Below are 17,218 nucleotides of genomic sequence, written 5' to 3'. Positions count from 1 at the left end.
AGCAGCACAATCAGCCAGGAGCAGGCGTGCTTCTGTAGGCAGACAGCATCTCTGGGCAAGTAAAATGATTTCCATCCACCAGTGCTGAGCCCTAGTCACAAAAGCATGTGAATAACCCTCCTACGCCAGCGTTTTAGCGGTGTTTGGGCAGTACGGTTCTTGCTTTATAATCGCAGAATCCACGAAAATCACATGACTGGGCACCAGCTGCAGTATTTCTTTTTTTTTAATCCAAAGCCTATTTTGACATACTATTTCAAATGTAGTATATGGCCATTTAGCCGCAATACAGGAGGCTTTGTAAAATGGTCTCCTTTGCAGTTGTTCCCTCAGCATGTGTGTTACACAGAGGGCTCATATGTCTTCTGTATTAAAAAAACTAAATAAATTAAATCTCTCACTTGGGCATTTAGTCCCTGTGTTGAGATCTGCTGCTGCATGAGGATTCATGGCTCTCCTATGGGAAAGAATATGTATTTATTTCCCTGCGATCTTTCTTTAATGTGCTCAAAAGCACTGAACTCATCACGACATGAATCTAATTCTGTGAATGCTCTAAAGGCTTTCAGTTTTCTGCTTCTAAAAACTCAAAATCTGAACATGGCTGACTCATGGTATAGTCTAGAACATGAATATTAACCAAACATGTGGCCTTTCTTGCAGTCAGATTTACTGTTTCCTTCAAAAACTGGTGTTCAGACTATATTGCTAATCACCCTTATTTTGTCCTACTGAGGCCTGTGTGCTACAGTTCCTTTTGTGCTACCAAAGCCAGCAGCCACTGTTGGAGACAGCATTTGTGTGCATTAGATGTTCAGGGATCCAAGATAAGAGTCAGCTGTGGAGTCCATGGGTGCCTTCTCTGAGTTAGAGATTGTGCACCCAGGACTGATTGTGCTGCAGGGTACCTCTGACCTCCCTCACCTCCAGTTGTTTTGCAAAAAAAAAATTAATCATTTGGGTTGTAAATAAATTTCTAATGTTTACTGTCAGAGCTTCCTTGATGATTTTCAGGAGAAATAAAGAGTCTTTGTAACACACTGAATCTACAATGAAAAGAGATTGGAGTATTGTAACAGCAAATGATTAAAAATGGAGGGGCAAAGTGCTTGATAAGCATTTTTTTTTCTCCTGGGCTTTTTGCTGCTGATTCATTTTGCCACAATATTTTTTTTGTGTGTGTGCTCTTTTTTTTATCACACAGTTGCAAAATCTGAAAGTTACAGGGTTTGTTTTTTTTTTTCAAGTTGATGCAGATGATTTGTGAACTCCTTTCGTCTTTGGGCTATATGTTTCCCTTTGAGATTACTGAGTGCTTCCAATGAATTCAGGTTGTTTCATCTCCTTTTTCAGAAAAACTAAAACATGTTCTCCTGAATTGCAGTATTTAATAGCTTAGGGTATTATTTTTATAGGAAGAGAAAGCAGTGGTCCATGGTAGTAATTATTATCTCTCATGCAAGAACCAGGCACCCTTGTTAGAAACCTACAGGCATGCAGTCATCTGACATGAGCTGAATATGCTAATATTGAGGCTTGATGAAATTCTGAATATGTTTTAACTTGATAACTGTTTTAAGTGTTGTGTGAGTCTGATGTGTAAACAAAAGTTGATGCTTTTTTTTTAAATGATGCTACTCTTTCTATTTAAAATTAGTTATAAAAGTATAGCTTTTTAGAGATTTAAAATCTGTCTGTCTTTAAACAGGTCTCTATTTGTGAAATGAAATATGCTGAATATATAATTATCTTTCCTGTAGATTTTTTTTCAATTTAAAACTGGCCTGAACCCTTCAAAAGGTTAAAGATGGAAATGTGTGCTCCAGCCTGTAGTCTGTGACTTCCTGCAGAATGGCACAGCACACATACAAGTTAATCTACATCAAAATAATATTTTTATGATGTAATTCTTAAGATTGCTATCTACTAGAGAAGTTAACAGCCATTGCTCCTATTTACTTTCCAAGAACAATTTGCCTTGTAGCTCTGTTAATTTGTTTATGCAATATCTATGAAAATTACATAATTTCATGAAGTGGAAAAGGATTTATGAGATCATTCACAGAAAATTTTTGAACTTTTAATAGGTGTCAAGGAGAAGAGCATATGCATATCAAGTATGGAACCAGGGCCTGACTCAACTCTAATTAAACACTATGAGATGTTCCTTTTTGACCTTTCATGCCTTAATAGTTGCTCCTATCTCAGCTCTTGAAGACATAAGAGCAGCCTTTACCTTACAAAACCAAAGAAAGTCAAATGCCCAAGTTTAATGTTCCAACCATAACTGTATAAGCAAAGTGTTTTCACTTTCCTCCCTTTTCCCCTTGAGGAAGAAATGTGGCAACTTCTTCCTTACAGATCGGTGAAAAATTACTTTGGCAAACATTTCCTGCGTATATGAACAAGCTTCAATATTTTATGGTGTTGAAAGAGGTCTGAGTTCTCTGTTTTTAAACTTCACCTACAACTCTTGTAATTTTTCATGTAAATTCTTCTAAAGGAAATAAGTATTTTCTATCAGTTTGCCAAGTATAGAATTACCTAACAAGTACTAGTTTGTAGTAAATACATTGCAAAGGACGCATGCTCTTGGATTTGATGATCTTAAAGGTCTTTTTCAAACAAAACTATTCTGTTTTTTTATATAACCTTCAGCGTACTAACAATTTCTGTGCTCATTTTATTCAAGAGCTTTTAAATTTAGGGGTCCTCTTTTAAAAATCCATTTAAGGACTATTGTAAGGGTTTAAGTGCTCTTTTTTGAGGGAGAGTAATTATTTAGTTAGTGGGAGGAGGAAACATGCTTTTCATGCAGCCAGAACAGACCAGTTTGGTTGAAGTAATGCCTCAGATATCTAAATTCCTAGCCATAACGAATTTACAGATGAAAATGCTTTCTTATGTGAAGTAAGAAATTTAAAAAAAAACAAACACAATTTTCCCTTTCCAAAAGTTGTGCGCAACTCTTTGTTATCATCTGGAAGGAGTGCAGGAAAGCCAACCTGCATCCTTACAGTCTCTTAGGTATGAACAAAAACTTGAAGAATGTGAGCTGCTGAAGCCCTTTCTATTTACATTAACATTTATTTCTCATTAAGGTATGGATTATTAGGGCATTTATCAGACCACTTTTTTTTTTTTGCTGGTGATGTCCTTGTACGTATCATGAACTGATGGATGATGCAGTGCAGTCTTAGGCTGTTTCAAAGTTTGTATTTTGTCTGAAACTGGGAAAACATTTCTGTGACTCTTCCCATGCATATCAAGGCAACAAAGAAGAGAGTCCAGCAGCATCTATTCATGCATTAGGATGCCCTGCCACCTTTTGTCATCCTTAGTTTTCTATAAATACTTGAAATTGGTAAAGCTTCTGTTGGCATGAACCACTGTGTCTTTACAGTGTACTAGTGTACATGACTGACTAATAACAGCTAAATAAATATCATACTTTGAGACTCTGTACCCTTGAATCCCTGATCCATGGAGGAAGTTGTTAGAAACAGTCCTGCTGGGGCAGGCCAAAGGTCTTGGTAAGTAGGATTCTTTTTTCTGACTGAACAGTAGCAGATGCTCATAGAAAACAGAAACAAGACCAACACAGAACCATGCTGCTGTGTATCCTTGCCCAGCCTCTGCTGATCTGCAGCTAAGAGGTGCAGTCCTGACTGTTTGGCCCCACATCATCTTTTGAGATCCACAGCTTTTTGTGTTTATGTGTTGTGAGAAAAAGGAGCTCTTCTACCACCTTTTCTGGGGGTGGGTGAGGTGTCTCTTCTGTGAAAGTTGTTGTGTGGCTTTGCTTATCCTATTTTTTCCTCTTTCTACATTCTCATATGTTTCTTTTGGAGCAGTGGAAAGACCTGGAGCATGAGGATGTGCTATGAATTCATAAAGTAACATAATGTTTGTCTTGACTTTTTTCCTCTTCTTTTTTTTTTTCCCCTCCTTTGGAGTACAGAGATTATATTTTCATGAAACAGGGTGTAAAATCGAGCTTTTACTTCCCTCCAGAGTAGTAATGTCAATTATATGTCATTGTGTAGTTGCTGAGGTATAGGAAAAGCTATCCTGCAGGTTATTTTGCTTTTATTAAATCTGCATTTCATCTGTTGATTTATGGCCCATTCACTCAATGATAGCAAATCTTTGGCTTGTGTCTTTATTACTCAGAATAATTTCCTCTCAGCAGTAACTGTTGCCACCTTCTTTTTTCACACCTTTTGTAAATCATCTAGATCTAGCCACTTACGATAATCATCTGATGATGCAAGTGAGGACTTCGTCCCGTGGCACTCAAATTTTTAAGGGCTTCTGGTGAGCTTATTTTTTTCCATTTCAGATTCTTTTAAAATCCAAATAGTCTCTGTCATCCAGATAACTGTTGTCCACATGTGTAGTGACTCCTTCTAAGGATAGTAATGCATCTCAGATACAGCTTTTCTGTGCAAGTCCAAATGTTTCTTTGTAATTTTACCATGCTAGTTAGTGCAGCTGCTTTATGCCTTCATATAATTTCTACCTATTTGCTTAAGTCAGATGTTAAATTTACGCTTCTCAAGCTCTCCATATTGATAAGAAATGTTTTTTTTTAACTCTTGCTCTCTTGATCTCATTCTTCCTCCAACACTCTCACACCTTCCCTCCCCAGACACTGCATGGATTGCTTTTCTCAAGTAGCTGCCCAAGTATCAGAGGAGTGGGTAGTTGTGCATTACTGCTACTGTTTTAGCAATTCTAGCACCTATCAGCAAGACAAGAGGGCATGGTCTCAAGTTGGCCAGGGGAGGTTTAGGTTGGACATTAGAAAGAATTTCTTTACGGAGAGGGTGATCAATCATTGGAATGGGCTGCCCAGGGAAGTAGTGGATTCTCCATCCCTGGAGATATTTAAAAAGAGACTGGATGTGGCACTCAGTGCCATGGTCTGGTAACAGCAGCGGTAGTGGATCAAGGGTTGGACTTGATGATCTCTGAGGTCCCTTCCAACCCAGCCAATTCTATGATTCTATGATTCCCATGGGCATTTCAGGTGATTATTATCAGCTAGTCCAGGTAGCTCACGACTGCTCACTCAGTGGTGGACAGCACCTGAGAATTCCCACATAGGCTGTTCTTTTGTTGTGGAGATGTGGATTGAATTGTCAGTTTTCTGCTGCAGCCTTATTTTTTTTGTATTCTTACTATCATACTTTTGTCCCTCTGATCTCTCTTGCAGATACCTGTATTTGAAAATGCACTTTCCCCCCCCCCCCCTTTATTTGTCTTGAAGCTTGTAAGAATTTATACCTCAGCCATTTTATTTTTGTTTTTTGTACCTTGCTGTGTTTATACATCTGCTTTGCTAGAATCATTCTGGATTTTCCTCATTTGGGTAGGACTTAAGTTCTCATGATCAAGCATTGGAATGGGCTGCCCAGGGAAGTAGTGGATTCTCCATCCCTGGAGATATTCAAAAAGAGACTGGATGTGGCACTCAGTGCCATGGTCTGGTAACTGCAGTGGTAGTGGATCAAGGGTTGGACTTGATGATCTCTGAGGTCCCTTCCAACCCAGCTGATTCTATGAATCTATGATTCTCTCGTGGATGTCCTTTTAATTACTGTTTAATCCAGCTTCCAAAAGGGGACAGAGGAGAAGAAAAAGGATGGTATTCTGGGTTTTTTGGTAGGTCTTATGCATATTTTCTGGCTTTTCTATACTGTATCTTCAATCACATATTATCTCAGCATTATACCATCTGGTTTGTTCTTTTTAAGAATATTCCACTTGTAAATGCCCACTTCAAAATTAAATACCCCAGTGTGGATCCTAGCTCTTTCAAGAATGGTTAATCTCAATACATACAGCCACTGGCACAGGGTAGCTCTTCAGTAGCAAAGTTTTGAACCATATTCTTCTCATACTTCAGGATCAAGGCAGGAGTTGCATGATAAATTGTCTCACTTGTGGTCTTTTTCTGACTTTCAAGCTGCTTGAGCTGAGAGATGTGTGGTTCTTCTAAAGCATCCCAGATGTGTTATTTTAGGCTCTAGGACTGGCTGTGGCTAATTGAGAGTGCTAAACTTTGCAGGCCTTCCCATTATTTCTCACTTTCCTAGTGGTGCTCAGCCCGGGGGCTGTCAAGTGCACATCCTGCAGGTCAGTGTGATGCTCCACTCTGACTCACCAGCATCAGCTGGACCTCATTAGATGGGTGCTAGACTGTCTCCAAAGCCTGCACTTGGTTTATAGTACACTCCAGTAATGTAGCCCTGTTTCTTCCCCATCCAGTTTGCTCGTTCCCCGCACCCTTGAATGTGTGGCTTCTCCCTCTATCTTTGGTAGGTGAATTTTGAATACCTGATTCTAAACCTGAGGGTAGCCACCCTACCCCTCCTCACATATCCCCTTTTTTCTATTTCCAGCTTCTTACTACTGACTGAAATTTCTTTTGCTTAATTGCTGCTGGCACATCCCATTTTCCACTGTGAATGCAGTCGCAGCTGTATGCACAGTGTAGTCTGATAAAAGAAAGTGCTGGAAGGTGGTTTCTTCACATGGGAAGTTTCTTCCACTGTCTCCAACGTCAAGAGTTACCAAGCACAAGAAGCTGGGAGAAGTCCTAGATGTGATTCTGAAGGTACTGAAATTAGGGGGTGGATAAAGCGAATGGCACACAAAAGAGTCTGTGCTGCTCCATTTTTTGCTTTTTGGTTTGGTTTTACTGCTTTGCCTGGAAACAGGATTAAAATGAAAACAATCTAAAGACTAAGTTTGTGTTGTATTGATTGAACTCTGGCTATCTTCTTGTTGCTCTTTTAATTGCAACAGTTGAGTTGAGATATAAGATATAGTCTCCACGGGTTATACTCATAAAAACATCATATAGTGGTGATTGTAGATTTTATTTTTCCCTAAGTTGCTTGATGAAAAGCATCTTTGGAAATAGATGACTGATTTGTCTCCTCAGTGCAGCAGTTCATGTGTTTCTCACATATGGAGAGGCTTTATGGTGTTCTGGTATTAATAGCTAGCCTATGAAATGTTCACCTTCTGCTATAAGCCCTTAGGCAGCACGGATTATGATTTGCTGTCATGCAGGGGACTGTTTATGCCAGTAAATTTCAGTAAAGTTTTGTGCTACAAAGTAACATGACAGCTGTAGCTTCCATTTCTCTGCATGGGCCAGACTTGCCACAGTCTGTTAACCAGTTGTGTTTATTATGTAAACGGACAAGTTTTCTTCAAGTCATTCTCTCTGTATCTTGAAATCAAATAGACAGCTTCGAGAGATAAAAAAAATATAGGGGAGAGACAAAAATTTTAGGGGAGTGTATTAACTGGGTAGCTGTGCTGTATCATAATATCTTTCCATTGTATCTGATTTTGAGTGCAGTTGAAAGAATGTTTTCCTCTTAAAATGTTAATTTAAAAAATGAGCTTTAAATATATCATAAAGCCTTATCCACAGTTTCTCTATTAAGTGTTTAATGTGCCTTTGTAGAAAAATTGAAAGGAGCTTGAGCTTTGCTCTCATGAAGTCCACGATGCCTTTGGTTTCTAAAGCTGGTGTGTGGGGGTGATAATTTGCTCATGCAGCATGAAAGCATTTAGTTCTTCCCCTGCAGAATCTCTTGTGAGAGAGCTCTCCTGTACACACAATGTGTGGAAAAAAATTCAAGCTGGAGGGCTGTTGATGAACTCTCCTCTAAAATTACCAACTTGGTTATTTGAACATTGTTCAGAAAGGAGCCTAGTAACACATTTATCTTTTAAAATCATTTTAAATATTTAAAACTTGTGGAACTGTTGCTGAAATGTGGATCACGATTTTCACAAATGAAAGGAAAAATGCATAAAAAAATTACAGGATTTTTTTTTTCTTTTTTCTCTAAATAACCAAATCCAGGGAGTGGGGGTGGGGAAAAGGAAAAGCTTTGAAGTCTCTGAGATCTTTTCCCTGAGGTCAGAAGTTTCTGATGATGTAACATACAATACAGACCAAGCCTTCACTTATCAAGGTTAAAGTTGACGGAGCTTGTATGAACTTGTCAATCATAGGAAGCAGGCAAAAACAAGCCAGCTGTTGTGAGGCATGGCTTTGAAAATCCTCTCTGCGTTACAGTAAACGAGACGCAGAGGTTGAGACAGATTCAGTTCTGCGAGGCTTTCAAACTGGCTGGCACATTTGCGAGGATGCAAAGCTCACGTATCCAGTGAATATGGGTAAACAGCTGTAAATCCTGGTAAGATACTCTTGTCTTTAGCCTTAAAGCGTGAGAGAAACAGCGAGAGGCACCCGCCTGCCTTAATTACCTTCTTCTGTCAGTTCTCAGCAGAAATTTGCAGTATTAATTCATACAGTATTTCTTTTGTTCTCCAGGTCTTTGAGCGCAGCCTGCGTCTTCTGTCCCTATCAGCAGAAGCTACAGTAGCAAATTAGGAACAATGCAGTGCTTGGTACAGAATTTTACTCTGCTTAGCGTAATCGACAGCTCTGTTCACAGAGGGGTTGAGAGAACAGAGGGGAAAGGCGAGGTAATTCCAGCTAAGATGCTCTGTGTGCATATGCTCGCACACGCGTGCTGTTTTTAGCAGCTTTTGTTTTCACAGTTGGCATCATGCACACTGGAATTAGAAGGCAGTGCCTTTGGAAAATATTTGTTTTCTGGACTGAGAACTGCAGCGCTGTTGTTGTGGCTTGGGGTGCCAGGCTCGGGGTTCCTCTCGGCTAGGGGTGGTGCGAGAGCTTTTCATCTTGTTATTTTGCTGGCAAGCCTGTTACTGGGAGTGCGGGCTTGCACGGAGACCTTTTCCACAGCAGCAGGAGATATTAGCTGGGAGTGTAAGAGATTTGGATGTGACTATTGGAAGCAAGCGGTGAGTGTGGCTCCGAGTGAAGATAGCTATTGAAATGTGTGCATATGCATGCTAATTAATTTAAATAACTGGTTTAGTGGTTTTTTTTGTTTGGCTTTTTTTTTTTTTTCTCTCCTCTTTACAGATGAGCTCTGTGTTCACTTTAGTGCCTGCCTAAGAAACCCAGGTGACCTAGCTATTATTCACAGAGTGTTTCATTTTATAGCTTCTGTTCTGTTACCAAATTTTTGCTCAGCTGCAAGCAGCTGTTTTCGGTAGTGATAGCAACAAGAAAATAGCAACAGCGTATCAGAAAAAACCCCTCTAGATGTAAAAAAATTTTAAAAATAAAATTAAAGGTGTGGCACCTGGAATGTAGGGGTTTTTTGTAGTAAGTAGACAGAACAATCGTTTTTCTTTGAGGTTTATTAACGTGACTGTGATTTCCTTGTTAGCAATGTTGCAAAATATCGTCTTTTGTCTCTGCAATGGTTGCCATTTTTGTAATATGGCTCGTGTTATGCTGTTGGGATATTGTGATTATTGAATTCAGTGTGTAAGTACAGACCACATTAACTGGTTGACAGAAGTGAGCAGAAGTCATTATTTTAATTCCATACAGGCAATCCTCTGTGTGCTAGGACAGGCATGCAGTACATGAAGCAAGTTAGAATAAAGCCATAAAAATTCTCTTTTATCATTGATTTTGGATGTGTAGCAGACTGGAGGAGGAGCTTCATATTCTGAACCTGAAGAAAGAAAAATCTCTCCCTCTGCCCTTTCCTAGAAGATTCTTGCCTTCTGCATAAAGGCCCCTGTGCTGTTATAAGAAATTGAATTTTAATTGGGTTTGATTTTTACTGTTGGCCTGTGTATTGTGCTTTTACCCATGGCTAACTGGCCTACATTTCATCCACCAACATATCTTTGTGCATCTACTGCAGAATTATAGTGGATCTGTTGAATTTATCTCTGATTTTCATGGGGAGAGAGGTTACACTTAGAATGTGAGATGAAAACCCATTGCTGTGTAAGGTGCCATGCAGACAGGACAGGAGAGAAATTCTGGTGGGGTCGACAGACTGGTGAGCAGTGTCTGTTATCATATTTCATTCTGTGATAAAGCCAGGTGATAATGCAGGGGTTGTTAAGCAGGAGTGACATTTTGCTTTATCACATTGGGTGCAACAACTAAGCCGTATTTAGTGTGACTGACTAAACATATAGCTGTCATCAATGCACAGATAATGTTAACAGGCATTCAGGGACAGGACTGGAAAACCAAGATAAATGGGTGATAAATAGGTCATAGGCTTGTAGTGTAACAGTGATGTGCTATGGTGCATGTTTTGTAAAATATCTTGCTTGTTTTGTACCTTCAGTTGCCTTCTGAAGTATATCAGGGTATCTCTTTTGTATTGGTTTTTTGTTTGGAAACCTGTTTTCTTTGTTTACTTGGTAGTTTTTGTTTTGTTTTGGGTTTTTGTTGTTTTTTGTTTTCAGAGAGAGATTCTTCTCTCATCATTCAGCGTTCATTATTATTTTCATCTTAACACACAGACTTTAGTTTTAAGACCATGTGCTTCACTGGGGTGCTAGTTGCCATCATCTGTCTCTTCAGACCAAGGCAGTGAACAGCTCTACTTCTTTCTACTTAGTGTGGAGAGGAGGCTCAAGGGAGACCTCATCACTCTCTACAACGCCCTGAAAGGAAGGGGTAGCCAGGAGGCAGTTGGTCTCTTCTCCCAGGCAGCCATCAGCAGGACAAGAGGGCATGGACTCCCCTGTCTCTGCCAGGGGAGGTTTAGGTTGGATATTAGGAAGAAATTCTTTACAGAGAGGGTGATCAGGCATTGGAATGGGCTGCCCAGGGAGGTGGTGGATTCTCCGTCCCTGGAGGTTTTTAAGAAGAGACTGATGTGGCACTCAGTGCCATGGGCTGGTAACCATGGGGGTAGTGGATCAAGGGTTGGACTTGATGATCTCAGAGGTCCTTTCCAACGTGGATAATTCTGTGATTCTATAATTTGTAGTGACATATATGCTGTGTGTCTTCCTGGTGTGACCATTAAGGTACAGCCATCACATTATTAAGCTATCTGTTTTCTGGAGGGTCCTTTATTATATGCATTTGTCTTTAAAGATTTCTAAGTAGTTTTGTAGTCCAAATGCTGATCTGGCATATTTGGAATATGCTTCATGTGTTGCAATACATGACAGACACTGCAGCTGGACTGACTCAGTAGTGATAGCAGATACAGTGCTTGTCAGAAAAATGGACCACTGATAATACAGTTGTCCTTATATTGAATATTCAAAGTGTCTCCTTGGTATTGCAGTAGTAAAACCAATTTGAGTGTTTCAAAACCTTTGGGGTCTTGGAGCTTCTGAAAGGAAAAGTATGTGAGACTCAGCTGAGGATTTAGGTATCTAACAGAAGTAAGATGTCTGCATGTGAATGAAGTGCTGACTCAATTTATAATCCAGAGAGATCTTGGGCTTCATACAGGTGTCTAGTGAACAGGGATGGCCCTGCCTATCCCAGTTGATTTCCAGCTGCCACCTCCTAGGGTAACTGATGCCTTTGTATCTTTGAAGTTTCTGAAATGGTAGAAGACAGCTGATTTTGGATAACTAAAGTGATCACTACAGTGAAACCAGTGGATGATACAGAGACTACTTTAGGGTGAGCTGAAGACTGCATTGATATTAGATTGCATTGACTGTATCAATATGGATTAAAATACGGTATTAGACCTCAAACTTTCCCCTAAATTTCAGTCTTACCCTGTGCATTCCATTCCAACTTCGTAGCATTCTGTTACAGTTTCAAGCAGAACTGTACTGGGTAAAAGAAACTATTCTTTATTTGTCAAGTGTTGCAGAAGTTCTTTTGGATCTCACTGTACCAAGTGCCAGGCAAATCCACAATGAAAATGTAACTTCAGCACATAGAATTCACAGTTGAAAAAGTAGCATAACTGCAAGGGCTCTGCATATACATAGGGTTTTGACATAGCCAAGATGTGTTTCACAATTGCTTTAAGCCACAAAATTAACTGTTTTGAGGCCAGGTCAGTTCCTTTATCTAATTTTCTCTGGAACTGTACAATTGTAATGCTAATGCAATCAAGAGAGTGGGAAGACAAAATAAGAGTGGACTGAGAAGGAGACTGCCTCTTCTGGCAAAATGTCTGCATTTATATCAGTTTAAAGGGACTGCAAAACTGTGGTCTTGAGTAATAACCATTGTTACTGTAGGGTGAGGACTCTATGGAGAAGTCTTAGTCAGGTATGAAGGCATTTTCCAGTGTAGCTTGTAGTGTTTGAGAAGGAATTTAAGTTAAATCAGAAACAGCCACTGCATTCACTCTCTTTTGCAAATAAGTTAGCACAGGACATGCTTTTACATAACCCTACTTTTATTTATGGTGAAACTTTTGCACAGAGGTCAGGTCTTTAACAAATTATGCGTTTTTCAAATGTTGGCTAATGCATTTTTTGCAAAGCTTATCTAGTCTAGGATTTTAAATTTGGAGTGTCTTGTGGCATTGTTTGGCTTGGCCTGAAGCATTCTCAAGAAACTGTAAATCAGACAGATAAAATCAGACACACTGAGTTGATTGAAGTGACTTTCATTTATTGAGATACAACATTCAATCACATCATTTTACCTCTCTGTCCAGATTTAGTCAATTCCTGACTATGGAGCAAATGAAGGAAGTGGTTTGGGGGTTGTTTTTTATGGCAACAAAAAATGTTATCTTTATGATAGGCATCTGTACATAATGATTCATTTTCATAATTGCTCACTGGCTCCTCTGGCAGGCTCCTATTAGCATGTGTCTGCGTATGTGTAGCTCTCCATGGTTTAGCTTGCAGGTAATAGCTTACATTATTGTTACCTGTCTCTGGTTTGTTAGAATAGCCTCTTGTGTTATTGCTGGGGACCCTGGGGGTGTCCAGACTGGGGAGGAGACTTGGTTGGTTTCCCCAACTTAGTGTTTACTTGGCCTTTACGTTTCAGTCATGAGCAGGTATGCCTTGAGCCAATGGAGTCGAAAGGAAACAGAGAGATGTACATCTGGGTAGAAAATAATTAGTGCCATTATAGAGATATGCATTTCCACCCACATGGTGGTAAGTGGTGGTGTTTTGTTTGGTGTCCAGGGCCATTCTGTGTAAGCCACAGGAGCAGAGCTTGTCCCAAGCTCACCCGGTCAGTGAGTGTGCAGCCTCGTCTCTTTCTGCACAGACCTGCTCTGGGAGAGCTGAGCCCTCTTCTAAATGTGAGCTTCTCAAAAATGTGGAGGACTGTTTTTTGTAATGGAACAATTCTCTTTCTGATTAGAAGCATATTTTGGGTTTCTGCCCCTCACCATTTAAATATGAAGGCCTTCTATATGTAAATATAGAAGAGCAGGTACAGTAGAAAAGGTTCATGTTAGCCTCCTGTACTAGGCTCATCCTTACCAAAATACCACTTCTTATCAACAGTGTAAGTCTGTTGATTACACTTCCTTTGCAGTTCAGGTTAAGTGAGGGATGTAAGTCAAAGCTGTCATGTTGTCACATGCCAGGGATGAGGATTGTGGCGTGATCTTTCCTGATTCTCTTGCATCAGGATGGTATTTGAATAGTGGTGGAATTGTGTCATGGTGATGGGGGCTTTGGGGTTTGAAGGTAACTTAGATGTTACTGTTCTTGATGATGACTGGTTTGTTATCTAAAAACAAAATAGTAATTAAGTCAATTGTTATGTTTTCTGATGGTTTAATTCTGTTCTGTCCCTTTCACTTTTTTGATGTGTGGTTATAAATGATTAGTTCTTTTCAGTGGTACATTGTCTTTGCTTAATACTATGGGTCTTCTTTCTTAAACAGCTGTATTCTGGGCATATCCTTACATGAAGCAGGTTTAAAGTAACTTAGTGGACTTTTTGGTATTGATAATAATGTAACACCTTTGCAGGTTCTTGCCAGTGTGTTCTCCTGGGGCTTGAAGCTTGCTTTCTTTTCCTCCTTTCTCAACAGTAAGCTCAAATCTGTCAAAAATAATGTGATAAGCATGTTTTGCATGGGGACCCACTCACACTGAATGCAAACTAGCCTCAGTGTTGAATGTAGCCACCTTTCCTCAGACCCATTTTCTGCGGCACTGCAAAATGTTTGTTTATTTTTTGGAAGCTGTATGAAGGCATGTATTTAATCTCTGAATTTTATCTCCATGTTTGCAAATGTAGCGTCTCTAAACTCCTTTGTGTTGCCACTCTTTATTTCCTTTTACACTATTTTGGAAGGTGTCAGGACTATTAAAGCACTCATTGCTTCTGAGTCAGGGTAATATTAAAAATATGGGGTTACCTGCTTTGAATATGTACAGGTGTGAGATTGGCAGCATAACCTGTCCTGTTTGCTTCCACCAGCACACCCACTCCTGATGTGCATGCGAAGCTCAGTGTATACTTAGCAGACTGGCTGAGGAAGTGCATGTAATTTATGTCTTTGCAACATTTTGTGCCATGCCCTTGATCTGTGAGTGCACCTGAGAGCAGCTGCTACACTGCCTTGTGTTACAGCTTGCATATATGAAAATGAATGGAGAGGCCTGAAAGATTTCTTTGGTGCAGGTTAACTAGGGGAAAATTGTGCTCTACACGTGTTACCTAGGCAAGAGAAGCAGCTGATATAAACACAGTATTTAATACTCGAGGCCTGCAGTCTTCATTTGGTAAATATTTCCATTAGAGTTATTGGAACTATTTACAGGCCTGGTTCTGCTCACATTGAACTCTCTAGGGAAAACTAGCTGACTCTAGAGATGCCATGTAACCCAATCTGAATAGTATTGGTCCTTTTGGCCTTCTTTCGTTTTACTTAACAAAACTGCCCTTCATCTAGTGCTAAAATAGGAGTCAATAATTACTTTTGTAAAACAGAATTAATTCTGACTTTGTTAGATGACTTGAAATTGTCTGAACCAACCGCTCATAATTAAGAGCAACATGAAGAGATATGAGTTTCAGCAATGTTCAGCTCCTCATTCATGTTAAATTGAAAATTTATCCATTAAAATTGAGTTGCAAAATTTAACCCTTCACATGAGGGAAATTGTGTAGTTACTTTTCAGGAATTTGACCGTGGAAAAACTGTATCTCTTGGAAGTACAACACTGTTTCATTGCTGACATATAAAATCAGTATGAAATACAATTACTGAAACTCTCACCCACCAAACAGTTTAATGACTATGTCCAGATCATTTTTAGAACTTTTTCCATACCTGCTAAAACATCGCAGATCAAAGGACTAAAAAAAAATTAATAATTTTGAATGTAATTTGATTGTACAGGTGTGAAAAGTAGGACCCACATCTGATCAGTTGTCTTCCCACAATACTTCTGCAGTTTAAAGATTTGTTTAAATTTATTTAAAATAATAATGCACTGTGTCATTTTTTTTCCTTCTTGAATTTATAGTGGAATTTAACCTATAACTTATGTGTTTTTATCTCAGATTTTGTTTTCACACACTAATATTAACAACTTACTGACTTATTCTCAAAACTGGTATTCAATTCACATTTAAAACAACATTGAAGTATTAATCTTGCACATAGAAAAGAAACTTGTTTTCCTCATTTTGCTGCTGACTCTGAAGCAAGAAGATAATTAAAATTCGGTGTTAGTATTCCTCTTCTCAAGACAGTTTCCTACCGACATCTGCATGTTTGGCTGCCCCACATCCATCAGCACTTTGGAGGTGTGTTGTGCATTGAGCTGCATGCACGCTGCAGCGCTTGGGGTTACCTGGAGGTTGTGTTGCATCCCGGGGCGCTCCATACCCTCATTTAGCCTGACATTATGCTTTGACTCATCACCTTAGATTAGGTACAGTGTGTGTACCCATACATCAGAGGGTGTTTTTGTGCCAAATGGTTACCATAGACTGAAGGAGTCGGTGTTAAATGTTGGATGTGATCTCAGTGTCAGAAGTTTCCTGGACCCGCGTGGTGGCCTCACACCGAAGGGTGGAAGTTGAGAGCGCGCTAACGATGTGTTCTTCTCTCTAGGCAAGGGGACACAGGGGCCCTGAGGGAAAACCCACGGGAGAAGAGCAATCAGCTGAACCAGAATTTAGGCCACAATTGGAAGGCATCTGTCAGGCCTTTGCATGCACGAGAGCCTACGGTTCTGCCTCAGGAGAGCCGGGGGAGGTCTGGGACGCTGCCCAGTGATTACCGATACTGTCAGGAAAACGCCAACGAGGACAACAAGGATCGCAGCTCGCCTCATCCCCCCTGCACTGAGCCACAGACCTTGAATGGGAACCACTCCTCTCTCTCCAAAGGAGAAGAAAAACATAGGGTAGAGCCAGTGCTGCTGAACAAGAAGCGTGGACCTGCTCCTCAGAGGCCGCCACCACCAAAAAGAGATAAATACAGGCAACTAGATAATTCTGCACCGTCGCTTGGCACCTCTGCTGAATCTCTGCTGGCAGCACCCGGCAGGTCCTTTCCATCCTCGTCCCCCAGCTCCGCTGAAGTATTTGCCAGTCGCTCCTCTCTCTGTCAGAGTCCTGCAGCTTTCAATGCCAAACTGAAGAGTGCTAATCCACAGCAGCTCCAGCAAGCATCATCCACGGAGAATGTTTGTCAGCACTTAGAAGAAAAAACGCACCTTAGGTCTGAGTCTGTATTATCTTCCAAGTATCGTTATCTTCAAAAACCTGGAATGGAGACATCAAGGTCCCCTTCTCCTCAGTTTGCACCACAGAAACTCACTGATAAGCCTCCTGTGTCTGTACAGGATGAAAATCCAGCCAGGTATTAGATGTATTTACTATTTTATTAATTACAGGTATTTACTATTTTATTAATGCTTTCTGCCCAGTTAGGTCATACTAGTGGTTGATGGTTTATTTTCTTTACTCCAGGGACATTCTTTGATTTCATTAAGCATGAACCATCCCAGCATGTCCTAAAGAGACCTAAGACTAGTATGAAATTCCAGTTGGTAACACTGAAGTCCAACTGTTCTGTTGTTTCTTCTAGTTAACAGATGCTGCTCAGGTGTTACAGCTGGTCGTTAGTAGAGAATGAAAGGGATGGATTAAAATGGATTTTCCACTCTAAGTCTGGGTAAAATTAAAAGATTCCCTGTCATCATTTCCCCCACCCAAATTTGTACATGAATATGAATCAGTGAGGGGACAAAGTAGATGTGGGAAGGGAAGCTGTATCCTTTGTAATCCTCTGTAAAACAGAACATCTGTTTTGAACACACACACTGTAAGGTACACTGCCAAATCATGGCTGTTTTCATGTTACTATTACAATGAAACGTCACTCCAGGTAGTGTGAGGAGGGGTCTGTAGCAC

The 17,218-nt window shown here is 40.1% G+C and overlaps 1 protein-coding gene across 1 annotated transcript in view; it reads left to right on the top strand.

Annotated features, from left to right (window-relative positions):
• The window catches only part of SHROOM2 (shroom family member 2), a 122,539-nt gene that overhangs the window by 87,843 nt on the left and 17,478 nt on the right, over positions 1-17,218 (top strand). The window contains exon 6 of the mRNA XM_030464372.1: positions 15,912-16,664. Coding sequence (XP_030320232.1) covers positions 15,912-16,664 — 753 coding nt within the window. The remainder of the gene's footprint in view (positions 1-15,911; positions 16,665-17,218) is intronic.

Source organism: Calypte anna, chromosome 1 (assembly GCF_003957555.1).
Source record: "Calypte anna isolate BGI_N300 chromosome 1, bCalAnn1_v1.p, whole genome shotgun sequence".
Classification (NCBI taxonomy): Eukaryota; Metazoa; Chordata; class Aves; order Apodiformes; family Trochilidae; genus Calypte; species Calypte anna.
The sequence above is the reverse complement of the archived record's forward strand: the minus strand, read 5'-3'. Positions and strand labels throughout refer to the sequence as shown.